The sequence below is a fragment of the Muscardinus avellanarius genome, assembly GCF_963383645.1.
Source record: "Muscardinus avellanarius genome assembly, chromosome: 4".
Lineage (NCBI taxonomy): Eukaryota > Metazoa > Chordata > Mammalia > Rodentia > Gliridae > Muscardinus > Muscardinus avellanarius.
The window spans coordinates 21,233,781-21,254,722 of NC_137789.1; the positions used below are offsets into that span (position 1 = coordinate 21,233,781).

Consider the following 20,942-nt stretch of genomic DNA (forward strand, 5'->3'; position numbering starts at 1 on the left):
TATGCTAGGGCATCTGTGTAAACATTCCCATGGTGCTCAACAGTTATAAACCAAAATAGCCTCCACATGGAGTATCTAGTCCCACACAGCTAAGACGATGCTGCAGATACGTGGAGGGAAGGCTTGTGCATTTCAATATTATTTGTAATTAAAAATCTCACATTTGCATAGATTTCCTGTTGGTTTTGGCTAGAAAACAGAAGAATGGGATATGAGGATAGAAAAGGAAACACAGAACCTGACAGAGAGTGTGATGGCAATAAATACTTATTGTTAATAGCAGTAATTATACAAATTGGCACATTCATGCTTTATAAAATATATAAGTAACACTGTAGGAGAATACTTTTCAGCTAGAAAGACACAAAAAATGTTTCAAAAACTGTTCTTAAAAGAATTTGGTTGCTTTAATGTGGGAAGCCATTAAGGTTTTCCCCTAAAAGAATATTTCTGGCTCAGCTGACTGTCCTTCGCCCAGAGTCAACAAGGTTTGGGGTCATGAAAGGTTCAAAGTAAAAGGTCTGAGAGATGATCAGGTGGTGATGGCATGAGGGTACTGATTAACCTACCTGTAATGTATATGCTTTGGATTGGTCTGTATTGTATTCTGGTAGTGATAGCATGAGAATATTGACTGACCTGTAGCTATATAAATACCCCAGGAGTAGAGGTCGACAAAGAGATGATATTGACCCAGAAGTAGGGGTCGGCCAGTAGGTCGGCCCAATAGAGAATACTGACCCAGGAGTATGGGTCGACCAGTAGAGATAATGACCCAGGAGCAGGGGTCAGCCAGTAGGGATAGTAGGCTGGCAGCCCCCCCATGTTAGAATTTAAAAAATTATTGGAATCAAATTCTTAAGAGTTGAATTCTTCATCCTCACGCCTCTCTTCGGAACCCATACTTTTGCTGGCTGGCTCTGGCACTTTAAGTATTAGGGACTGGTTTTATTTTTAAATCTAGATTCCTATAGTAAGATTAATGGAGAACAATGAATTGAATTAAATTTGTTTTCAATGGTACAAAACAGCTTTTCAAAGAAAGGCAACTACATCTAAAATAAAAAACTCAACTGACTGCACTATGATGCCAGTTGAGAAAATTAAAGTACTGTTCTTAATCTATACCCAAATTACTACACATCAATAGATACCTAACTTTGTATAATATTTGTTACTTTCTAGTTGTAATCACATTAAGAATTTAGTACAATAAGCAAAGGGTTTTGTATACAGACTAAGTCCCGGTTGTCTTTTGTAGACACAATGTACCTACCCCCAGCATCTGTTCCTATTTGTTTGTTAAAAGACCCCATCAATGAGAGAGAGAAAAAATTGAAGATGGCAATGGTTCAAGAATGAAAACTCATTGTTCCAAAGGACTTGGATCATTTTTAAAGATAAGACAAAAAGTTCATTCCTTTGAACCCCATGAAAAAGTGATAACAATAAAACCCATCTGAGTATCTGTGCACGACTTACGGGCATTCCTTGAATGGACAGGCCACTTGGTCCTTGAGGACCAGGGGGACCCTGAGGTCCTGGAGGGCCTGTTTCGCCCCGAGGGCCATCTGGTCCCTGGAAGTCAAGAGAGAAAAGTCATCATGGATGTAAGCTAAGCCCTCTGATACCTAAAAGCTATCTCTGCTTACGGCACTTCTACTTTATTTCTTTATGCAATTTTTCCTAAAATATGGAAACACTGGATAACAAGACACAAAGACTCAACTAATTACCTTCTAGAGAAAATGCCATCAGTATATCATAAGAATAAACACACAAGGATTACTGCAACTTTATTATTATTTTTGCTTCCATAAATAAGAGTGCTGTGCCAATTATGTAAGTAACTCGGCCCCCCACACTCCATAACAATCCAAAAGATGTAAGTGCTGTAAGACCACCCTCCTCGTCTGTGACGTTTCAGCCTTCCAGGTGAACCAGATGAACATCTTCTCCATCTTTCCTACCTCCCGGGACTCCTCTACACGGAGAACATTGTATCTAGCTCTGTTCTCTCCCTCACCTGGATCCTTCCCTCACACCATACCTCCTCAATGTTCACCAGATTACTGCAGGCTCCATATTGTTTTATTCCATTTCTTTCAAGGACCAGGAATCTCTTTCACATCAGCAACACTTGATTTCATAGTTTGGGTCTGGGATATGGTTTAAAGTATACCATCTTTATAATCTTACACCCAGGAAAATGTATAGATCCTCAACCACTTCATTCTTGTCTCATTTTATTACTCCAACTATTCTTTTAAGATATCTATCACCTTATTTATTTCTATATGGTAATAATGTTCAAAATCCTTTTATCTCAATTTTCTAAAATATACAATATATATAACAATATAAATATATGTTATATACAATCACCCACGATGCACCAGAATGTCAAAACTTATTTCTCCTAACTGTAACTGAGCACCTACTGCCATTGTCCTTCCTCCTTCCCCACTCTTCTCCACAGCTTCTAGTAGCTACTATTTTGTTCTCAACTTCTATGAGATCAACTTTTGTTGAACTTCTTCATGGGAGTGAAATCATGTGGTATTTATCTTTCTGTACCTGAGCTCATTTTATTTAACATAATGACCTCCAGAATCCCATGTGTGTTGTCATGAATGATAGGATCCTGCCCTCTTATGGCTGAATAGGATTTTTTATACTCCTTTTGGTGCAAGATAATTATACATCGTAGTGAGTCTCAAAGTGATGCAAATGTGCATGTACACATCACTTATTGTATTTTCCTTCGTATAATTCCCCTCCCTTTGGCTCCCCTTTTCTCCTTCCCCATATATGTTAAGGAGATTAGTAGTAAAACCGTCTTATAACCTTATTTAAGCTGTTCGCTTTCTCAGTCTTGGTTTTTCTCCTCCCCGCTTTCCTTCCCCACCCCCTGCATTATGCTACTGGTTTCTTTCTTCATTTGACTGAAGTCTCTTTAGCTCCCTATTTCTGTTCTAGCTTCCACATAGGAGAGAAAATATATGATTTCTGACTATGAAACTGGTTGTTCTCACTTAGCATGATACTCTCCAGTTCCAGTCACTTTCCTGAAAATGGCATAATTTTGTTGAATAGTAGTTCGTGGTGCATATGCACCGCTTTTCTTTATCCATTCGCAAGCTGCTGGACATTTAAGTTGTTTCCATGTCTTGTCTGTTGTGAATAGTGGCACAGTGAACACGGGGTGCAGCTGTCTCTCTGCCAAACCGATTTCATTTCCTTGGATGTATAACTTGGGTATCATCTCAAATGTGAGACAGATAAATTCATTATTTGGGACAAAGAATACAGATCAAAATAAAAATAAAAGCATAATAAGGTAAGGTGTGGATAATGAATGCAGGAGCATTTTTATGACCTAGATGTATGAGGATAACCACATGGAATCATACTTTGTCCAGTTAAACCAGTTCTGATGTGTACAGAAAGAACCACACCAGAAGCAGTTCTATGGGAATGGGTAACTGGAAGAAATGGATGAAACAATTGGGATCACTAAACAGCTAAGAACTAAAATTAATTCATCTTCATACCATGGACCAGTGAAAATATTAAAACAAAAAACAATGAGCTCATGCTGAGAGAGGTGCTGGGAAGAGACAGCTAGATTCTCTGGGAGCTCCTGGGCCCTGTCTGTGGGTGAGATGGAGGGACAGCTTTATTTGAGAAAAGGTCTCCAGCCAGCCACAGGCTGTTCTCATAGCACCATACAAGATGGATCTACGTGAGATATATCAATTCTGTTTCAGAAAGCAAACTAAAACAAACTAAAAAAAAAGAAAAAAGGAAAAAAATCTTAGACCTGAGCTTGGAATTGCCTAATACCTGATTAATTATGTTCAAGTTGCTTCATTTATATTATTTCTGTTTTTTGTTGGTTTGGTTGGTTTTGGTTTTTGCAGTCCTGAGAATTAAACCCAGGGGCATGTCGTGGCCCGCTCGGCTAGACCGGGATGGGGCGGTGGCTCAAGATGGCGCCTAGGCATGTTGCCAAGTCACGAGGCTCACGAGGCTGGCAGTGCCCTGAGCCTGCGCAGTGAGCCCCATAAGGCGCCCTACGGATGATCAGTGATGCAGCGCCTCGTGCTACCACCAGCCCGCCTATGAGAGGGTTAGAAATGTGCACGCCCTAGCTGTGGGAAGCTTGGGGTTGGTGGAGTGATGAGGGAGGGGTTATGAGACTGATATATATTTGCCTGCTGTGCACATTGAGGGGGAAGCATTAAAGAGGAAGCATCATCAACAGACTCGGCGTTTCTGTCTTCTTTCCCGGGGCTCTGCAGGATGGAGCCTTAGTGACGCGACAGGGCATTCTACCTCCAAGCAATACCCGCAGCCCTATGCTTTATTCTTTATTTTGAAACAGAGTCTCACTAAGTTGTGAATTGCCTTATTAAGTAGCTGAGGCTGACAGCAAACCTATGATTCGCCTGTTTCAGCCTCCCAAGTACTGGGATTACAAGCATGTGCCACCAGCCCAGCTTCATTTATTTCTGTTTTATCTATACATTTTTCCTTACCTGGCTTCATCTGTTTCCGATTTATAATAAAAAATGTAACTTTCTCTCCTTTATGAATAAATACTATGTCAATTTAATAAGCAACCATATTGAAGCAGTAATCCAAGCAGGATGGATGGGAAAGAGACCACATGGAACAAGATGAGGAGAATGGGACTGAGAGTCCAGATGATCAAGGACCCCAAATGCCATGCCAAAGCAGTGCCCGGGGCAACAGCACAGGATGGCAGGTTTTTATTTTTTTTTATTTTTATTTTTGGTGGTACTGGGGTTCCTGGAAGCCCTTGTACCTCCGGGCTACACTCCCAGACCTATTTTTACATTTTTATTTGGAAATTGGATCTCCTAAGCCAGCACGCGTGGCTGGCTTCGAACCTGCGCGATCCTCATGTCTCTGCCTCCCAAGTACGGGGATTACAAGCGTGCACCACCATGCCCGGCAGATAGCCAGTTTTTAAAGAACATGATATAATCCACTATAGACTTTAAGGAAATTAATCTGAGGTCAGATGTGAAGAATCAGCCAGAAAGTCAAGCCACTGGAGACAAGAGACCAGTTAGAAGATTTGCCAAAAGCCAGAGAGAAGAGGATGAAGCCTGAAATGAATCAGTGGCTGAGCTTTTGCCAGTCATAAGGATGCCTTTGTGCAAAGTAGAAAAACATGTGTTTTGACATGACGTGGCTTGGCCGGGTCCTCTTGGACAGTGCCTTTGTAGAGTGTACAACCTGAGCCCACGCACTTGGTGTCCTTGGGTGGTGAGAATGGAGGGCAAAGCATGATGAGACGTAATGGTAAAGGAGGAGGAAGAACCAAAACCCAAGGAAGTACCTGGCAGGGACTGATGCCAAGTTGTGACTCTGCGTGATTCCCTGTAAGACACATTTCTGTCAAAAATGGAGCCAGAGAAGAACGGACCAGAGAGAGAACTGCCTTGTAGATTAAACCACTCAGAACAATGAAACTCTTATTTCTGACCCGGAAACTATTTTTTGCTGAATTATTAAATATTTTGATTAAAAAATTTAAAAAGTTTTTCAAAAAAAGAAAAAGAATTAGACATAAATTTCATAAAAATATACAAGATGTGGATCACAAGGAAACTGAATCAGATTTAACTCCAAATGATGGCCAATTAAGAAGGGCTAGGGCGTGAGAGAGCACACATTACCTTTGGACCCTGTTCACCTTGCTGGCCCTTTGGTCCTCGGAGTCCTGGACCACCCTGGCAAACAGATGTGAAGTATTAGCTCAAAGACAAATCTCAAGACAGTATATTGCATTCATTTTTCTTAATACTATGGATTATGTCATTATTATTTTATATAAAGCCCACACATTGTACACTGGTCTACATTCATTATGCTTCTTATCTGGAAATCTCCCACCCAGCTCCAGCCCTCCCTGTAGATGAGTTCATAGTCTGAGGAAACTTTCTATGCCAAATCCTTTTAAATCCTGAAAAATTATAGGGCTTATTTATTTAGCATTTTAAGACTACTGGTACCCACGAATGAAAAAGAATAAAATATACTGTTGGTCTAAGATTTAGGATGTTTTATGCCATAACACTGAGATTAAATTCTTCAGTTAACTTTTAGAAAGTCCATGAAAGTAGCAACAATTTAATTATTATTTACACAGAAATAAAGACAATTAGACTAGTGTTTCTGAAATTTCAGTTCTTTGCATTTCCCCTTAAGACTTATGACATATTAATGTAGTGCCTACACTATTATATAGTAGCAGTTTTCTTGATATAAATACATATTTATATACATAAAAATATGTGGTTATGTTTATATGAACCTAAATGTGTGCCTAAATATATATATATATATGTATATATGCATTCTGAATATTTTAATTAACTATTACATTTAAATATACATATGTATATATGTTCTGCATACACGTACCTATTTTATAAATATGGCAAATACTTTTGCTTAATACCAGATGTTGTTGGCTGGCTACTTAACAGCCTTTCCGGACCTCTTTGTCTCTTTTATGCCTATTACTAAAAAGTCTAAAAAAAGGGCAGATATTTGCTTTCTCAGTCTTTCTGTGCAACCAGAAAGATGGTCATGTTCACTAGACTTAGTCAATTCAATCAGGAAGAGCATCCAGGAGGGGCAGTGTGGATGCTGGCTCACGCTCAAGCTGAATTGTTCTAATAATTTATAACAGTATGTCGATCAGGATTTCTCCTCCTTAAAGCTGAATGAATCCTACTTAACAAACTCATGCATCACAACTCTTAAATTGTGTATCTTACATGGTTGAAACTGAAGGTTTTATCAAATGTAACTGTTTGTCTCAGATATTGATACCAGAAACATCCTTTCTCAAACAGGAATCATTTTACACCTGTAATATATTTCCCACCTTATTTCTAACTCTAATCACTAACCCTGTGGGGGGAAAAACGATAAGCACTTATGGACCAAAACATCCATCTTCTTTAAAAGAAAGAATTAGTTTAGGCAAAAGTAATAGAATTCCCCCCCATCCCCTCCCATAGGTCTTTTTATAGTTTTCTTGGCATTCTTGAATGAAGAAAAAATAAAATCTATGTTCAATTGTTAGTCCAGATTTCTTATATATCATTTGATATTAGATATTAAATAGTTTATTATTCTTTAATCATATTATTTGATATTAGATCTTAAATAGTTTAATATTCTTTAATTGAAACATTCTAAAATTCCAACCGCTTTTTTCTTATTCTACATCTTTTTCCCCCTTCAAGCTTCAGTTCCACCATTGTGCTTTACTTCTCTGCTGCTACTTTCTCATTTGGCTCTTAGGTCATAAATAAATATCTTCTGACTTATTCCAGCACTAATTCAGATGAAAAACATTTGAAAACCCTCGAGCTACAAATGCTTATTATTTAATTCTGGTTAAAAATAAAATATATATATCATTATAATTAAAAACGGAATCCTTAAGTACTGGAAACAGAGAAGAAACAAACAAATAGAAATATGCACTGAGATTGCCCTTGGGGAGAACAGAGAAGAGGGTTGAGACATGCAGCGGAGCATGTGTTTTAGAGCCCACACAAGGCACTGAAATGTGAACCTGGGTCTATCTCAGGTCGGGGAAGAGTTGAATGTGAACAATTCTTTTAAACTGAGGAACTCATAATGGTGTCTTTTGAATGAGCTTGGAACACAGTGGGCCACGGTCAGGTGGATGATCCAGATGCTTTTTCTGTAACACTTACGGGAGCAGTACAAAGTATCTCCCTTAGGAAATATTATCTAAGACAAGTGTAGTGGTGCACACCTGTAACCCCAGTACTTGGGAGACTGAGACAGGAGGATCACAGGTTCAAGGTCAGCCTCAGCAACTTAGTGAGGCTCTCAGTAACTTAGGGAGACCCTGTTTCAAAATAAAAATAAAAAGGGCTGGTTATAGTTTAGAGATAGAATGTTCCTGAGTTCAATCCTTAGTCCAAAAAAAGGAAAGAATAAAAGGAAGAAAAAAATAAAGAAAATTATCTAGGAGATTATTCTAGATAATTAACTCTGGGAACCAGAGTTCACACTACCTCTAATGATCAAAATAAAACTCTAGAGTCAATCCTTTTAAGGTGGTTTTCAGTTAGTTGAATATTCAGGAGTTTAGCAGAGAAGACATAGATATTGTGTGGAGGAAAGTAACACACACATGCTATAGAATATGGAGACGAGTCTCCATGAGTAAAATTACCAGAAAAACAAAGACAGAACCAGAACCATATATATTGAAACTACTGAAACTATCAGGTTAAGGATATAAGCCACATTGAGATTTGAAATTATTTTAACAAAAGACAAAGACAAATGCAAATACCCCGCAGATCTGATAAACAACTAAATATAACTTCTAGACACGCAAAATATAATGGTTGGAATCAGACACAATAGATAGGATTTTTAGCATATGAACAAGGCCAAACATAAAATATGCTGGAAAATGAATTTTTAAAAATTACACAGAATAAAGTCTTGAAAGATGAGCTGCAATGGCAACAATGGAAACCATAAAACAGTGTGATAGAATCGACAAAGCACTGAAAGAACTTGACTCAGAACTGTATCTCGAGTTCATTAGCTTGGAAAGTCTGAGTGGTTTGGTTTTTTGTGGGGGGGGGGGGTGAAGGAGGGAAGTTGAACCAAGGGCATTTTACCTCTGAGCTACACCCAGTCCTATTTTTATTTTTTATTTTGAAACAGGGTCTCAGTAAGTTGTGGAGTGGTAACTTAAGGCTGGCAGTGAACCTGTGATTCTCCTGTTTCAGCCTCCCAAGTATGTGTCACCATGCTTGGCCAGTCTGTAAATAAGAATCACCATTAAAAATTTTAGGCAAGATAAGAAGTTTATTAGTTTCTTGTTTATTTATTTGTTTATTTGTTTAGTTATTTATTTTTGCATTACTAAGGATGGATCTTAGGGAAGTTCTACCTCCAAGCTACACCTCAGCCCTATATTTTTTTTTTTTATTTTTTATTTTGAAACAGGATCTCACTGTTGCAAAGGGCCTCACTAAGTAGAGCTGAGGCTGTCTGCGAACCGCAATCCTTTCTCAGCCTCCCAAATGCTGGGATTATAAGCATATGCTACCATACCTGGCTTATTAGTTTCCTATATGCAAACCTGAGCTGGTAGCTAGTCTAAAGAAGTAGCACACCTTTAGCATATAAGATAGCATGCAGACATATACTGTTTTGTTTCTGTCTTATTACTTTACAAATACCCTAGGATTTTGCTTATCAAAGCTAACTTTCTACTATTTTCTTTCTCTTGTAGGTAGCTAAAAAGGGAGAAAATAGCTAAGAAGAGTATTTAATTTCCATTTAAAAACCACTTCCTAAATATACACAAATACCCTTTCACTCATAATCCAGTGGCCAGACTTTAGTTATGAGGTCACACCTATTTGTGTAGGATGTTAAGAAGCCAAGTCCTTAGTTGGGTGGCAATATGCTTAGCTAACTCAGAGAATTGTATTACTATAAAGAAGCAGTGGGGATTAACACAGAGGACAATTAGCAATCTATAATAACTGTCAAAGCTATGGACAAAAAGAATTAATATTAATAAGTAAAGGATAACAAAAATCCCACATAGTACTGGAAAATTTAAGACAGTTTTAGGTAAATCATGGGTAAAAGAAGGGATAAATAAAAATACAAATACAGTAATTCATAGAAGTATTATATTTGGCTACATTAGAGAATTAAAATTTCAACATAATGCAAATTCACATAAACAGCAACAAGAAAGCCAAAAACCTGGGAAAGGTATTTGCAGACTCTATCATTAATAGAAGATTTATGGGCAGAAATGCTCAAAACACCAGCCAAGCAATGAGAAATGAGAGCAACATAGCACTACATAAAACTAGGGAATCTACATAGAAGAAACTTAAACGGTTTATAGACAAGTGGAATTCTAGCCCTGACGGAAAGTCACACCTACGCTAACAATGACATACAAGATAAGCAAATCTCTCTTGGCTGGCGTTACCAGTCTGGCTGCACAATGACACACTGATACATCACTCTTCTGCTAAGTCTATCACATTAGGGTTTGATCTTGTTCTTATAAATTTTCTGGGTCTGGGAAAAAGTATAATGACATATATCAAAAAACATAGTACCTTTGAGAATATTTCATTGGAAAAATTATTTTGTAATATTTTCTATGTTTAAAATGTTTCGTAATCAATCTAGAACTTGTTTTAAAATAGTATGCAAAATGGATGAAACTTTTCTCTAGGCAAAGAAAACTAAGAAAACGAAATAATCTGTGAGTAACATCAGTCACCTTCATTCAGTTCTCAAAACCTGCTCAGTTAGACACATGTGAATATATTCAGAATCTATGAAAATGATTTCACTAGGTTTGAGGGCTTTTTACTAAAGATACGTGGGTTTCCTCTGAGACCACCAGCTTGAGTATGTCTGCGCACACGCGTGTGCGTGTGTATGTGTAGGTGAGATGAACAAATTTTTATCACAAATGAACTTCTAATATTCTGAATAAAAGCATCTAATACTTTTCATGTCAGTCTTTGTTTTGAGTTCCATACCGAACATAACACTTTATGTTCGATTAGCATTTTATAATGCACAGAGTATATATGTATATATGCATATTATTTTATACATTCTTTGTAATAGTAGTTAAAGAGGTAGGTACTATTGTATACATGAAGTGGAAATTTAAGTGGTTTTGTGACTTGTCTAAGCTTATTATTTAAATGTAATGCTTTTACCTTTACTCCATGTCTGCTTCTTTGGAAAAAAGTATATTTAAAAAAATACTGTTTGGGTTCTACATTCATAGTTTGAGAGAATATGCTCTATGCCAGACTTAAAGGAGGAAGTTTGGGGATATATTCTTTCAGATACATTCAGCAGGTTCTCTTTTTTTAAGGTCAGGAAGCGTGATGCACAGATGAAGGAGACTTATTTATGTTGGTGGATCAAACCTGGTGTGCACCTCCATGCTGAAAGCTGGCTGTCAGCTTGGGTTACCTGTGCACTGACTGTATCAGGCTGCCTCTGGCAAGTCAACATGAAAAGACAGGTCATGCCTGAGAATACTGCTGCTAGAGTTTCTTTATCTGCTTCTGCATCTTTTCCCTGTTATCTTTGTCTTTCTGCCTTGATACACTTTCCATTTCTGGACTATAGAACAGTTATGTCATTCTTATTTAAAAATAAGTATGGGTAATGCCAGTTTAGCAGGTGAGAAATAAAATAAGCATTTAAACTTTTACAAATAATTTATTAAAGTCAAAGCCCCATAGAATGTAGTTATTTTATTTTACACTTTAGAAAAGTATTTTCTCTCTTTCTGTCTTTCTTCCCTTCTTTTCTTTCATCCTTTCTGCAGGAAGTTTATATTAGTGGGAACTTCATTCTCAGATATGTATGTTTCCTGGTGAAGGTGAAATCCCCGTTCACATATAAATTTTGACACAGAATGGGCAAAGGGAAGATATGCAAATCTTACAGGTACATATAGAGACCCAGTGATTGAAATACTCACACTAAAGACAAACCACAGTGGCATGAAGGGAAGATGTTGAACATACAGCAAGAGGAATGTCAATGCAGCTCGGTGGTGAAAGCTATCATCTCTAATACTCACAGAGACTTGGATTCGATGCCCAGCTCCTCCACATGGTGTTCGTTAGCCAACTCACTTAACACTTCTGTGCCTCAGTTTACTCAGGATAAAACGGGTAAGAGCTATTTAGCACCACAGTCAGCACATGTTAGACACACAAGTGATGGCTATTAATGTTACTCAAGAATGAAGCCAAACTAGCAAGACTTACCGGTGGTCCAGCAGGTCCCAGAGCTACTTCGTTGGCTCCAGAGCAGGAACAGGAGTGTGGCAGGTCTGGGCAGGACTCCTCATCTCTCTGAAAATAAAAAGAAATAACAATGGCACAACTGCTAACGACACAGTCTATACAAAGGCTTTGTTGACTCCAGCAAAGTACTTAAAGATATGTTTACACCTTTAAGTAAACATTATGTAGGAAGGCAGTGAATATTCACCCCTGATTACACATCTATTTGTAAAGAACTCTGCATTAGTACCCGGTGAATGATTGATAATCACACCATAGAAGAATTTTCTAGAACTGGCTTGGGAATGCAAGAGAGGAAAGCAGATCAGAGTGGGTGAAAATAAACCCTGCCTATTAGTTAATTCATTTGGAGCAATGACACCTGACGCACTGAAGGGCCTGAAAACTTCCTTTATGGTACAATATTATTTTCTGTTTCAAAAGATAAAAGAAAATATGCTGGGATGTTGGATGAAAACAGCCACATCTGTATTAAACCAAACATAAAAATAAAACAAAATACAAAAACTCTTCTTAAACACATCAAGTTGCAGTGACAAATTCATCAACTGCTTACATTCTGTGGCTGAAGCAAAGGAAAACACAATGTTGACCTAAAGCTTTGGGGATAGGAAATTATTATTATTATTATTATTATTATTATTATTAATTATTATTAGTTATTATTGCTTTAGAGAATTGTGTTGCTATGTGACATCACAAGACAAACTGGTAATGTCAGAATGAATATATCTGAGTGAATTACCAGAATCTAGAGAAAGACCGAGCACCTGGGAACAGCTATTGGACAATTTTAAAATATCCTATTTAAAGCAGTTGCCCAAATGAATTCTGTACTGGGATAAAAAACAGAACTTCATAGAGTCCATCAGTCTCTGGGTGGAGAGAAAGCAACCTTTGTTATTTATGACTTGGGGAGATAGTAAGATTAGAAGAGAGTAGAATACAAAGGATAATTATATTACCAAGATGACAACATTCTGAATTGCTGAAATTTTCACAGCAAAACCCCCAAATGTTGAAAAATGGCCTGTGTATAATGTCTGTACTTTTCTCTAAATGGTGGACAGTAGTCAAGATTTCAGTTCAAACCTCCTGCTATCCAGACAGAGAAAAACAAAAACTTTTAAGTCTTCGGAAAGACCCTGCAAACAAGGCTGACAGCAGCCGCCTGGGCTCCGAGGCTCAGTGATGGCTGTGCCATTTTGTTGCCCGTGGCTTCACCTGTTGTCTTCCTACTGTGCGCTTTACCCATGTTCAGCAATAGAAGAGAAAAGAACAACAAGGAAGGTGTGGGTCCTTTCTAGAACTGGAATCACAGTTTTTCTCGATGCAACATAAGGTTTGAGTGTTTCCCTTTCCAATCTCCAACTTGCCTGCACCTAAGCACGACATCAAGGTGCCTGATTTTATTCCCCACTACAGTTTTTTAGAAACTTATTTTTTTATTTTACTTACATCTCAAATAGGCTGCCATAAATTTACTGACTGGGATAGATGTCATGACCTGGTCAATGATCTTCTAAAATTCAAATATCTTAGCCCTTTGAAGGCTTTCTCTACACTCACCATGCAGGTTTAACTAAGATATGAATACTGTCCAACCCCAATAGAACTGTCCATTCCAGCTCGCCTTCTCTGGAATTCCTATGACGTAAATCTATTTTTTTCTATCTATTTATCTCTCTAATCTATCTACCTACCTTTTTGCAAATATAGACCCATGTGTGAATAATCAGAAAAGAGTAAAACTAGCAGCATTACATGGGTTATATAAATTATGAGTACAATTCCAAAATCGTATGTTAGGATTCCTGGGGTACCATAATAAACTCACAGGGACACTGAATGTTTTAAAAATTCAAGAGAAACACTGTATTAGTTGGACTTCATGTGAATGACTAGCTCAAGGTACATGACAGTTTTAACAGCATATTGTGAAACATTTTTTTCGTGGTCTGCATTGTAAATCTGGCTTTTCAGTAGTCGTTATGATGAAGAGCAAGCACCATGGTGGGGGGAAAGCAATGTGGAAAAAGAAGAGCAGATGCTTATCTGACCCCAAGATATGAAAAGTACTGCAATCTTCAGCAGACATCCATATCTCTCCAGTAAATAACTACACTTAGTAATAACAGAAAATAATAAAAATGTTATAAAACAATATTATTTATTTAATAATAAAATAAAAACATTTTTATTTCAATTCATATATATTTTATATGGCTACTGGGGGTTTAGGAAATATATGGTAAGATGTTTAGGCCTAATTATTTCTTAAATGGCACTGATAAGTATTTCCTTTGGCTTAGGGAGTGCCACTAAAAAAATTAAGACACTAAGAACTTTGTGAACTAGGAAGTGTGGGAATATCTGGAATATCAATGATACCTTCCAGGTTGTGTGGTTCACATTGTGTATGATGATTGTATGTAATGGTCTTGTTGATTTCTTCTTTTCTGTCTCCTTCTTAACCTCTTATTATTTTTAATTATCAGTATTTATTTATAAGTATTGAGAAATAGCATCTCATTTTCAGAGAAAATTAAATATGATTTTAAAAAATGTCAACAGAGATGAAAGCATTCTTACCAGGCCTGGAAGTTCACAGCATTTGTCTTTATTGGCCCATGATGTGGAACAAACAATATCAAACATCTGCAACTGGAACTGGGATTTAAAACAAAAATCATCAGCCAATAAAAGGGATATAGACTATGTTCATAATTATGTTGATTTCATGCTAATATAACAACAATTCAACATAACATTATAGCATGCTTAAAATAAATTCAACAATATCAAACTAATTTTGTTTCTTCCACATGCGGTGCTCTAAGATTTTGTCTATAATCATTACATACACCATCTAAACCTGCTCCTTATCACATCTTCTCCTTTCCAGCTTACTAAAGAGTAAGCCAAGCCCCTCTATTAAATTCTTCCTGGTAAAGACCATCACACGACTCCCAAATGCATCTGTAATCATCCAGAATGCCACATGTTTCTTTTGAAGTGTGCTTCCCACCATACAGTACAATTATTTATGATCTCTCCTTTTTAATCCCTTCAAGAGACAGGAAACACTCATCTTTGTGTCATCTACCAATAATAGGTGGTATAAAATAAGCATCCAAGAAAGCTTGTTGAATTAATCTCTACTTTGTTCCTCCATGCAAAGATGCAGCAAATCATCTTTAGTGGACAGTGGACTTTTAGGGGACAAAAATGAAAAAGAAATGAGTTCTGTTCTAGAAGAACTAACAGGATGTGAGGAGACTGGCAAATAAATTCTCTAAAAGAGCATGGTTAAGTACCATGACAGATTCACATTTAGTATTGCAAGGACATGAGCTAAGTTTATTTTTATGTAAGCTGTTGCTCACACTGTAAATATTTAGACAGACCTGCTCCACTCATGTGCATTGGTAATAACTCAATGCACACGTCGAAATATACAGAAACAGTGCTATGATATCATTAGGGGCCCATGCTAACCTAATAACCCAGCCATTTCTAATAAACTTCTTTCTGTATTATTTTCAAATACTGACTGCACCATCAACTAGAGCTGGGAGGTACATAAGAACTTTTTCATTGTAAATCTGTAGTGTTTTCAGCAAGAGCTTGGAATACCTGCTAGCTTACTTTTACTCAAGAAGTGAGACTCTTCTCTTACCAAGAGACATCCAAATGAAACTGAGAATGCCCAAGTGCATTGTACTAGAAAGACAAGTGACTAAAAGTATATGCACTATCACAAGAGAGATAGTTCTGACATTAAATACAATAAAACCAGGCCTTCTGTCATTATGCACAAGAATAATGTTGTGCTCTATTGAAAACATTCATTCTAACTCATCAATAAAATGCCCTTAGTTTTTAAATGAATTGAAGCATCTTATTTTCTTGATGCTATCCACATCCAGTGTGCTATTTGCTGGAGTATCTGCAGGGCTCAATGCTTTCTTTTTCCCTGAATGTCTTAACTCTCACCCTCCAAGAGTATGATATTTGAGCCAGGACACTGCAACCGTACAATAAAATTATGACCAATAAAAGATGAGGTTTTTAAATTAATAAATTAAAAAAATACACTACAGCTGAATTTTATCAATAAGAACAGAAACAAACATATCAAGAAGTATAAGGGCTTGTAGTTATGGAGTTAGACTGCCAGGAAGTAGCTCCAGACTCCTCCGCTGGCTGGCTGAGTTCTTTTGAAAAAATTGTTTTTTTGTCTTGGACTTTCCATTTCCTCATCTGTCAAAGCCCTGTAGTAACACAGGTTGAACTACCCTAATCCAAAAATCTGAAATCCCAAACTCAACATGATGCCACAAGTGGGAAAGCCTACATCAACCTCATGGAAGAGCTTGTAGTAGTAAAAATGCAGTTACACTAAAGATATTGTACAAAATTGTGCTTCTGGATTATATATTTAAGATGTATCTAAAACAGAACTAAATTTTGTATCTAGATTTGGATCTCATCACCAAGATATCCCATTGAGTATATTCAAAGAATCAAAGACCCAAAAAAGAAAATCCCCAATCCCAAACACTTCTGGTTCTAAGTATTTCCAATAAGGGATACTCAACCTATCATAGCTATTCATATGCTTATTGGCGAATAACAAATGGATTAAGATAGAGAACTATTTGGAATGGTGCATGGAATAGTCTTCATAAATAACAAATATTATTTTAATGTTATATAAACAGTGCTTTCATAATTGACTTTTAAAAAGGTACAGGTGTATATAGAATGCAGAAGCCCAAAAAGCAGAACCAGAGTAAATGTGACAGTATTAAAGGCAAAAATATAATAGTTGTTTTTTAAGACAAAAATATTATCTGTTTAATGTTTTGATAGAGAAAATCTTAGCAAAGAACACCTATAGCAACCAATATTTTTTGAAAGCAACTATGTATAAACCTGTGGATATATCATCTAATACTCAGATCACAACTACAAGGTATAATACTAATGTCCATTCTGTAGAATAGGACCTGAGATTAAAAAATAAAAAGCTTAAATAATCAAACCAAATGTTATAAGCTCAGTTCTGGCTGGGGTTTAAAAGGACAACCAATGTGGTTTAAACTATGTGTGGTTTATTTTGCAATAAGTGCATCTTTGATCTGATGTTTAAAATGCAGATAGCCCAGCCACAATGCCATTTCATCTGGGGACCTTTATTAAATGGGTCCCATTATGACAGAATCAGAGAGTCAGCTAAGTCTGAAAATCATTCCTCCATTAAGACACTTTCCACTTCTGAACAGAGCCCTCAGTGTAAGAGCATTTCCATGAACGGAAAGATTTACTTCGAGCAAAACCTTTCACTAACCTCAGTGTGCACCAGACTTTCTTGAAGCTTTTCAAATAAACTTTCACCACCTCGTCACTCACGTACGCCTCCATATAAACCTGTAGCTACACTTCCACTCTCTGGAGTTATTGGAATTCTTGGGCGCTCGATGTCTTTGTTGAAGGGCTGAATACCTACTAAGTGCAGAATGAGGCCAATGCTATCATCTGCGCAATGCAACTCTGTGGGCTAAGTCTTTTCTTTTGCAAGTGAGATGAAATCAGCAGCTTTTTATTTTTCGAGGACAACAAATTTATTCATAATTGTTTTGCATTCTAATAGTTTAGATTCCTCAGCCTGTATATAGGATTTTTTTTCCAGGGCACATTTCTAGGGAATGATTATAAAACAAAAGGACAAAATCCTCTGGCTTTTATTCCAAAAGCCATTACATACATATTTGTATAAATTATACATGAGATGTATAATTAGAGGGTCTTAAGATGCAAGACAATAAGGTTCAAAATAAATCATATCTTAGGCAAGTCAAACAATAAACTGCATCTTTTTACTTGTGTGGCTCTTTCGTTTGTAACTAATTGAACGTTATAAAAGATATATATCTATGCCAAAAGGGTGTTAAAAAAAAGGAGAGATGCATATCCACCTACTTTCACTTCTTGTAATCTCTTTCAAGGGAATACTTAGCCAATTACAAATGCTCATTTTTCATTGTTGGACAATTCTGTCTGGGTGTAGCACAAAAGGCAAGTCATTTGGGGTCAAATGTTAGCATGAAAATAAGATTAAAATATTTCTCAGCAGTTGAGTCATTTTGATCTGTGAATGGGAATTAAAATGTTCTCCTGGCTCCACTTTCTGTACTCAGCACCAGATTTTAGCCTCTAACATTTTTCTAGCATAATATAACTGAGTTTATAATTTGAAGTCAAGCTGCATCCGAACTTATACAAATAGAGAGCTTTCCACGGCACAAGAATTCTATAGGAAGAGTACCAGGGACCTTAGCTCTCTTTTGTTATTGATTTGGTGTCTAACTTTTGTTGATTCCATCATAAAACCAAGAAATATTGAGCATTTACCACATGTCAGTTATTGAACTGCTTTTACTTCTTCTCAATTTATTGAATTTTAGAAAACCCATGAAGGCCCTAATTAAATTAAGAAAGAAAGTTAACAATTGTTATACTTGTTGGTAGAAATTTTAATTCATTGATATTTAAGAAATCCACGAAGACTCCAATTAAATTAGAAAAAGGAAATTAACAATTATTATACTTGTTTGAAAAGATGAAAATGTTTCAGTATAGACCTACTTTGAAAGGTAAGTTTTGATCATACTTTCAAGGTTGCAATTCAAATTTCAAGGTTGCAATTCAAATAATGACCAATCTTTGAACCTGTCAATGAACAGGCAGGCATGTGGTGACCGGTACAGACCAGACTTTCTTCTCTACCTTAAGCTCTATGGAATGATTGTCTGATACAGTAAAAGAAAGTACTAGAATAGGATCCATGTGACTTTGTGGATGTTACATACAACTTGTTATCTCATTTTTTTCACTGTGTAAAAGAAGACTGCTCCCTGTTCTGTAAGCCTCAATTTTTGAATCTCTGGAGTGGAGGAAATATAAATATTTCTTTCTAGGATCACTAGAATATTAAGTTGATAATCTCATACAAGTATACACTACCTAGTCCATAGTAGGTATTTAATAAGTATCAGCTACCATTAATACTTTAAAGATTTAAAGAGATAATTCATATGAAAACATTATTTTTGTAATTTTTCTGTGGTACTAGGGTTTCTGGAAGCCCTTCTACCTCTGGGCTACACTCCCAGACCTATTTTTATATTTTTATTTGGAAACAGGGTCTCTTAAGCCAGTGCGGCTGCAGAACCTGCATGATCCTCCTGTCTCCGCCTCCCAAGCGGGGGGATTACAAGCGTGCACCACCACGCCTGGCCTTATTTTTGTAATTTAACATTTGCTCTTGGATTATCAACTACTCTACGGTTGATTTCTACATAACAGCTTTAACTCATTGAATAAAATCATAGGTGGCACCATGATATACATTATGTTTCTATTTTTTTCAAGAGCAGAGGGCTAAATAAATTTCATTTGGGTTATTACCTAAGTATTAGGTTTGCAAAAGTAGAAGAAAGATTCTGAGAAACATGATCTTATGCTAGAAAAAATTTTAGAACCATCTCATAAGGTATCAGAAAAGGTAAAGAAAATTTCTTAGGAGGATAATGATTGAAAAAAAGAAGCACAATTGTTAAGTTTGGTTACACATGTTTTGACATTAAATTAATCCTGTTTATAATTTAATCCCACTAGGGACTGCTGCTGTTTATAAAATCTTGTATTACTGTAAGTTTGGGTTAGTTCTTTTATTAAGAATGTAATTTCTGTACAGTAGTAACTGTATCCCTATATCCATTCATCTATTCTCCACTTACCTATGGTTTAAAATAATGTATTTTCATAAAAGGTAGAACCTTTAGATTCTCCCACCATCTGGCTTTTATTAAATCATTTCTGAATTTGGCAAGGAATGCTGACCTGTAAGCTACTATTCCTCATACAATAATTGCACTCCTGGAATAATGTAAACTTTGCACAATACTCATTTTGTTTTGCTGGGTATTGAAGTACAGATGTACATCAAAATGGACACATTTCTAAATTGAAACTGAAGACTAAGGCTTTGAGTACTTTGTACTGAGACAATTAACTAACACCCCCCCCAAGTGGCTGAATTTCCAATCACATTCTTGAGATCTAACCTAATATCATCCATTTCATCATAATCAAATTCTTTAATAAGTGGGAAGACTGAAAACCTATTTAGTAATTCTTTGTAGGCTTCTAGATTCCAACAAAAGCTATGACTTTTTCCTACCAGCCTTACAATGAACTCTTTAATTTTAGACTTCTATAAATCCTCCTTTGTCTACTACTGGCTCTAAGTGACCACAGAGGTTGCTCTGTTTAATTGTATTTCTTTTATGGCCAAAAGTGAAGATTTGTCATCAGTGAACCTGAAACTTACAGGCACTTTGCTTTCAGAAACCAATTATTTGATTTTTCATGGGTCATATATTTGGAGTACAATTATCACATACAGTGTAATTTGAAATATAATTATTATCCTTAGTATTATAAAATTATAATTGAAAAATACAAATTATACTTAGAGGATGATATCTATTAATGGATTACTGTCAATAACACAAATGAGATTAATAGTATAGACCAAACAAAGTTTTAAGAAAAGATATAACTTTCTATTTAACTTCTATCAAGAATTTCATGAAAAGGTACTCCATTTTAGGTATTCATTAGATACTGTGTTGAAGGATAGAAATGGTGATAATGGTTTCTATTTGGTGAAATTTATATTATGGCTAGAGGGCTAAAATTAGTATATATAAAAAGCAAATAATGCTCCTGGGTTCCATCACTAGTACTGTAAAAAAAAAAAAGCAAATAATAATAAGTATCAATAATCAAGTTTTTGTTTTTTGAGGTACTGGGGCTGGAACCCAGGGGCATTCTACCTCTGAGCTACATCCCCAACTCTATTTTATAGTCTTTTTATTTTTTAAAACACGGCCTCACTGAGTTGTGAAGGGCCTTGCTAAGTAGCTGAGGCTGTCCACGAATCGAGATACT

The 20,942-nt window shown here is 36.4% G+C and overlaps 1 protein-coding gene across 5 annotated transcripts in view; it reads right to left on the minus strand.

The window, feature by feature from the left end:
• Positions 1 to 20,942, minus strand: part of COL14A1 (collagen type XIV alpha 1 chain) — a gene marked incomplete at both ends in the record, with an annotated part of 205,215 nt that overhangs the window by 51,846 nt on the left and 132,427 nt on the right. For all 5 annotated transcript variants that reach the window (XM_080694909.1, XM_080694908.1, XM_080694907.1 and 2 more), the window contains 4 exons: positions 1,483 to 1,578; positions 5,712 to 5,765; positions 11,883 to 11,969; positions 14,514 to 14,591. In XM_080694909.1, the coding sequence (XP_080551035.1) occupies positions 1,483 to 1,578; positions 5,712 to 5,765; positions 11,883 to 11,969; positions 14,514 to 14,591 (315 nt within the window). The remainder of the gene's footprint in view (positions 1 to 1,482; positions 1,579 to 5,711; positions 5,766 to 11,882; positions 11,970 to 14,513; positions 14,592 to 20,942) is intronic.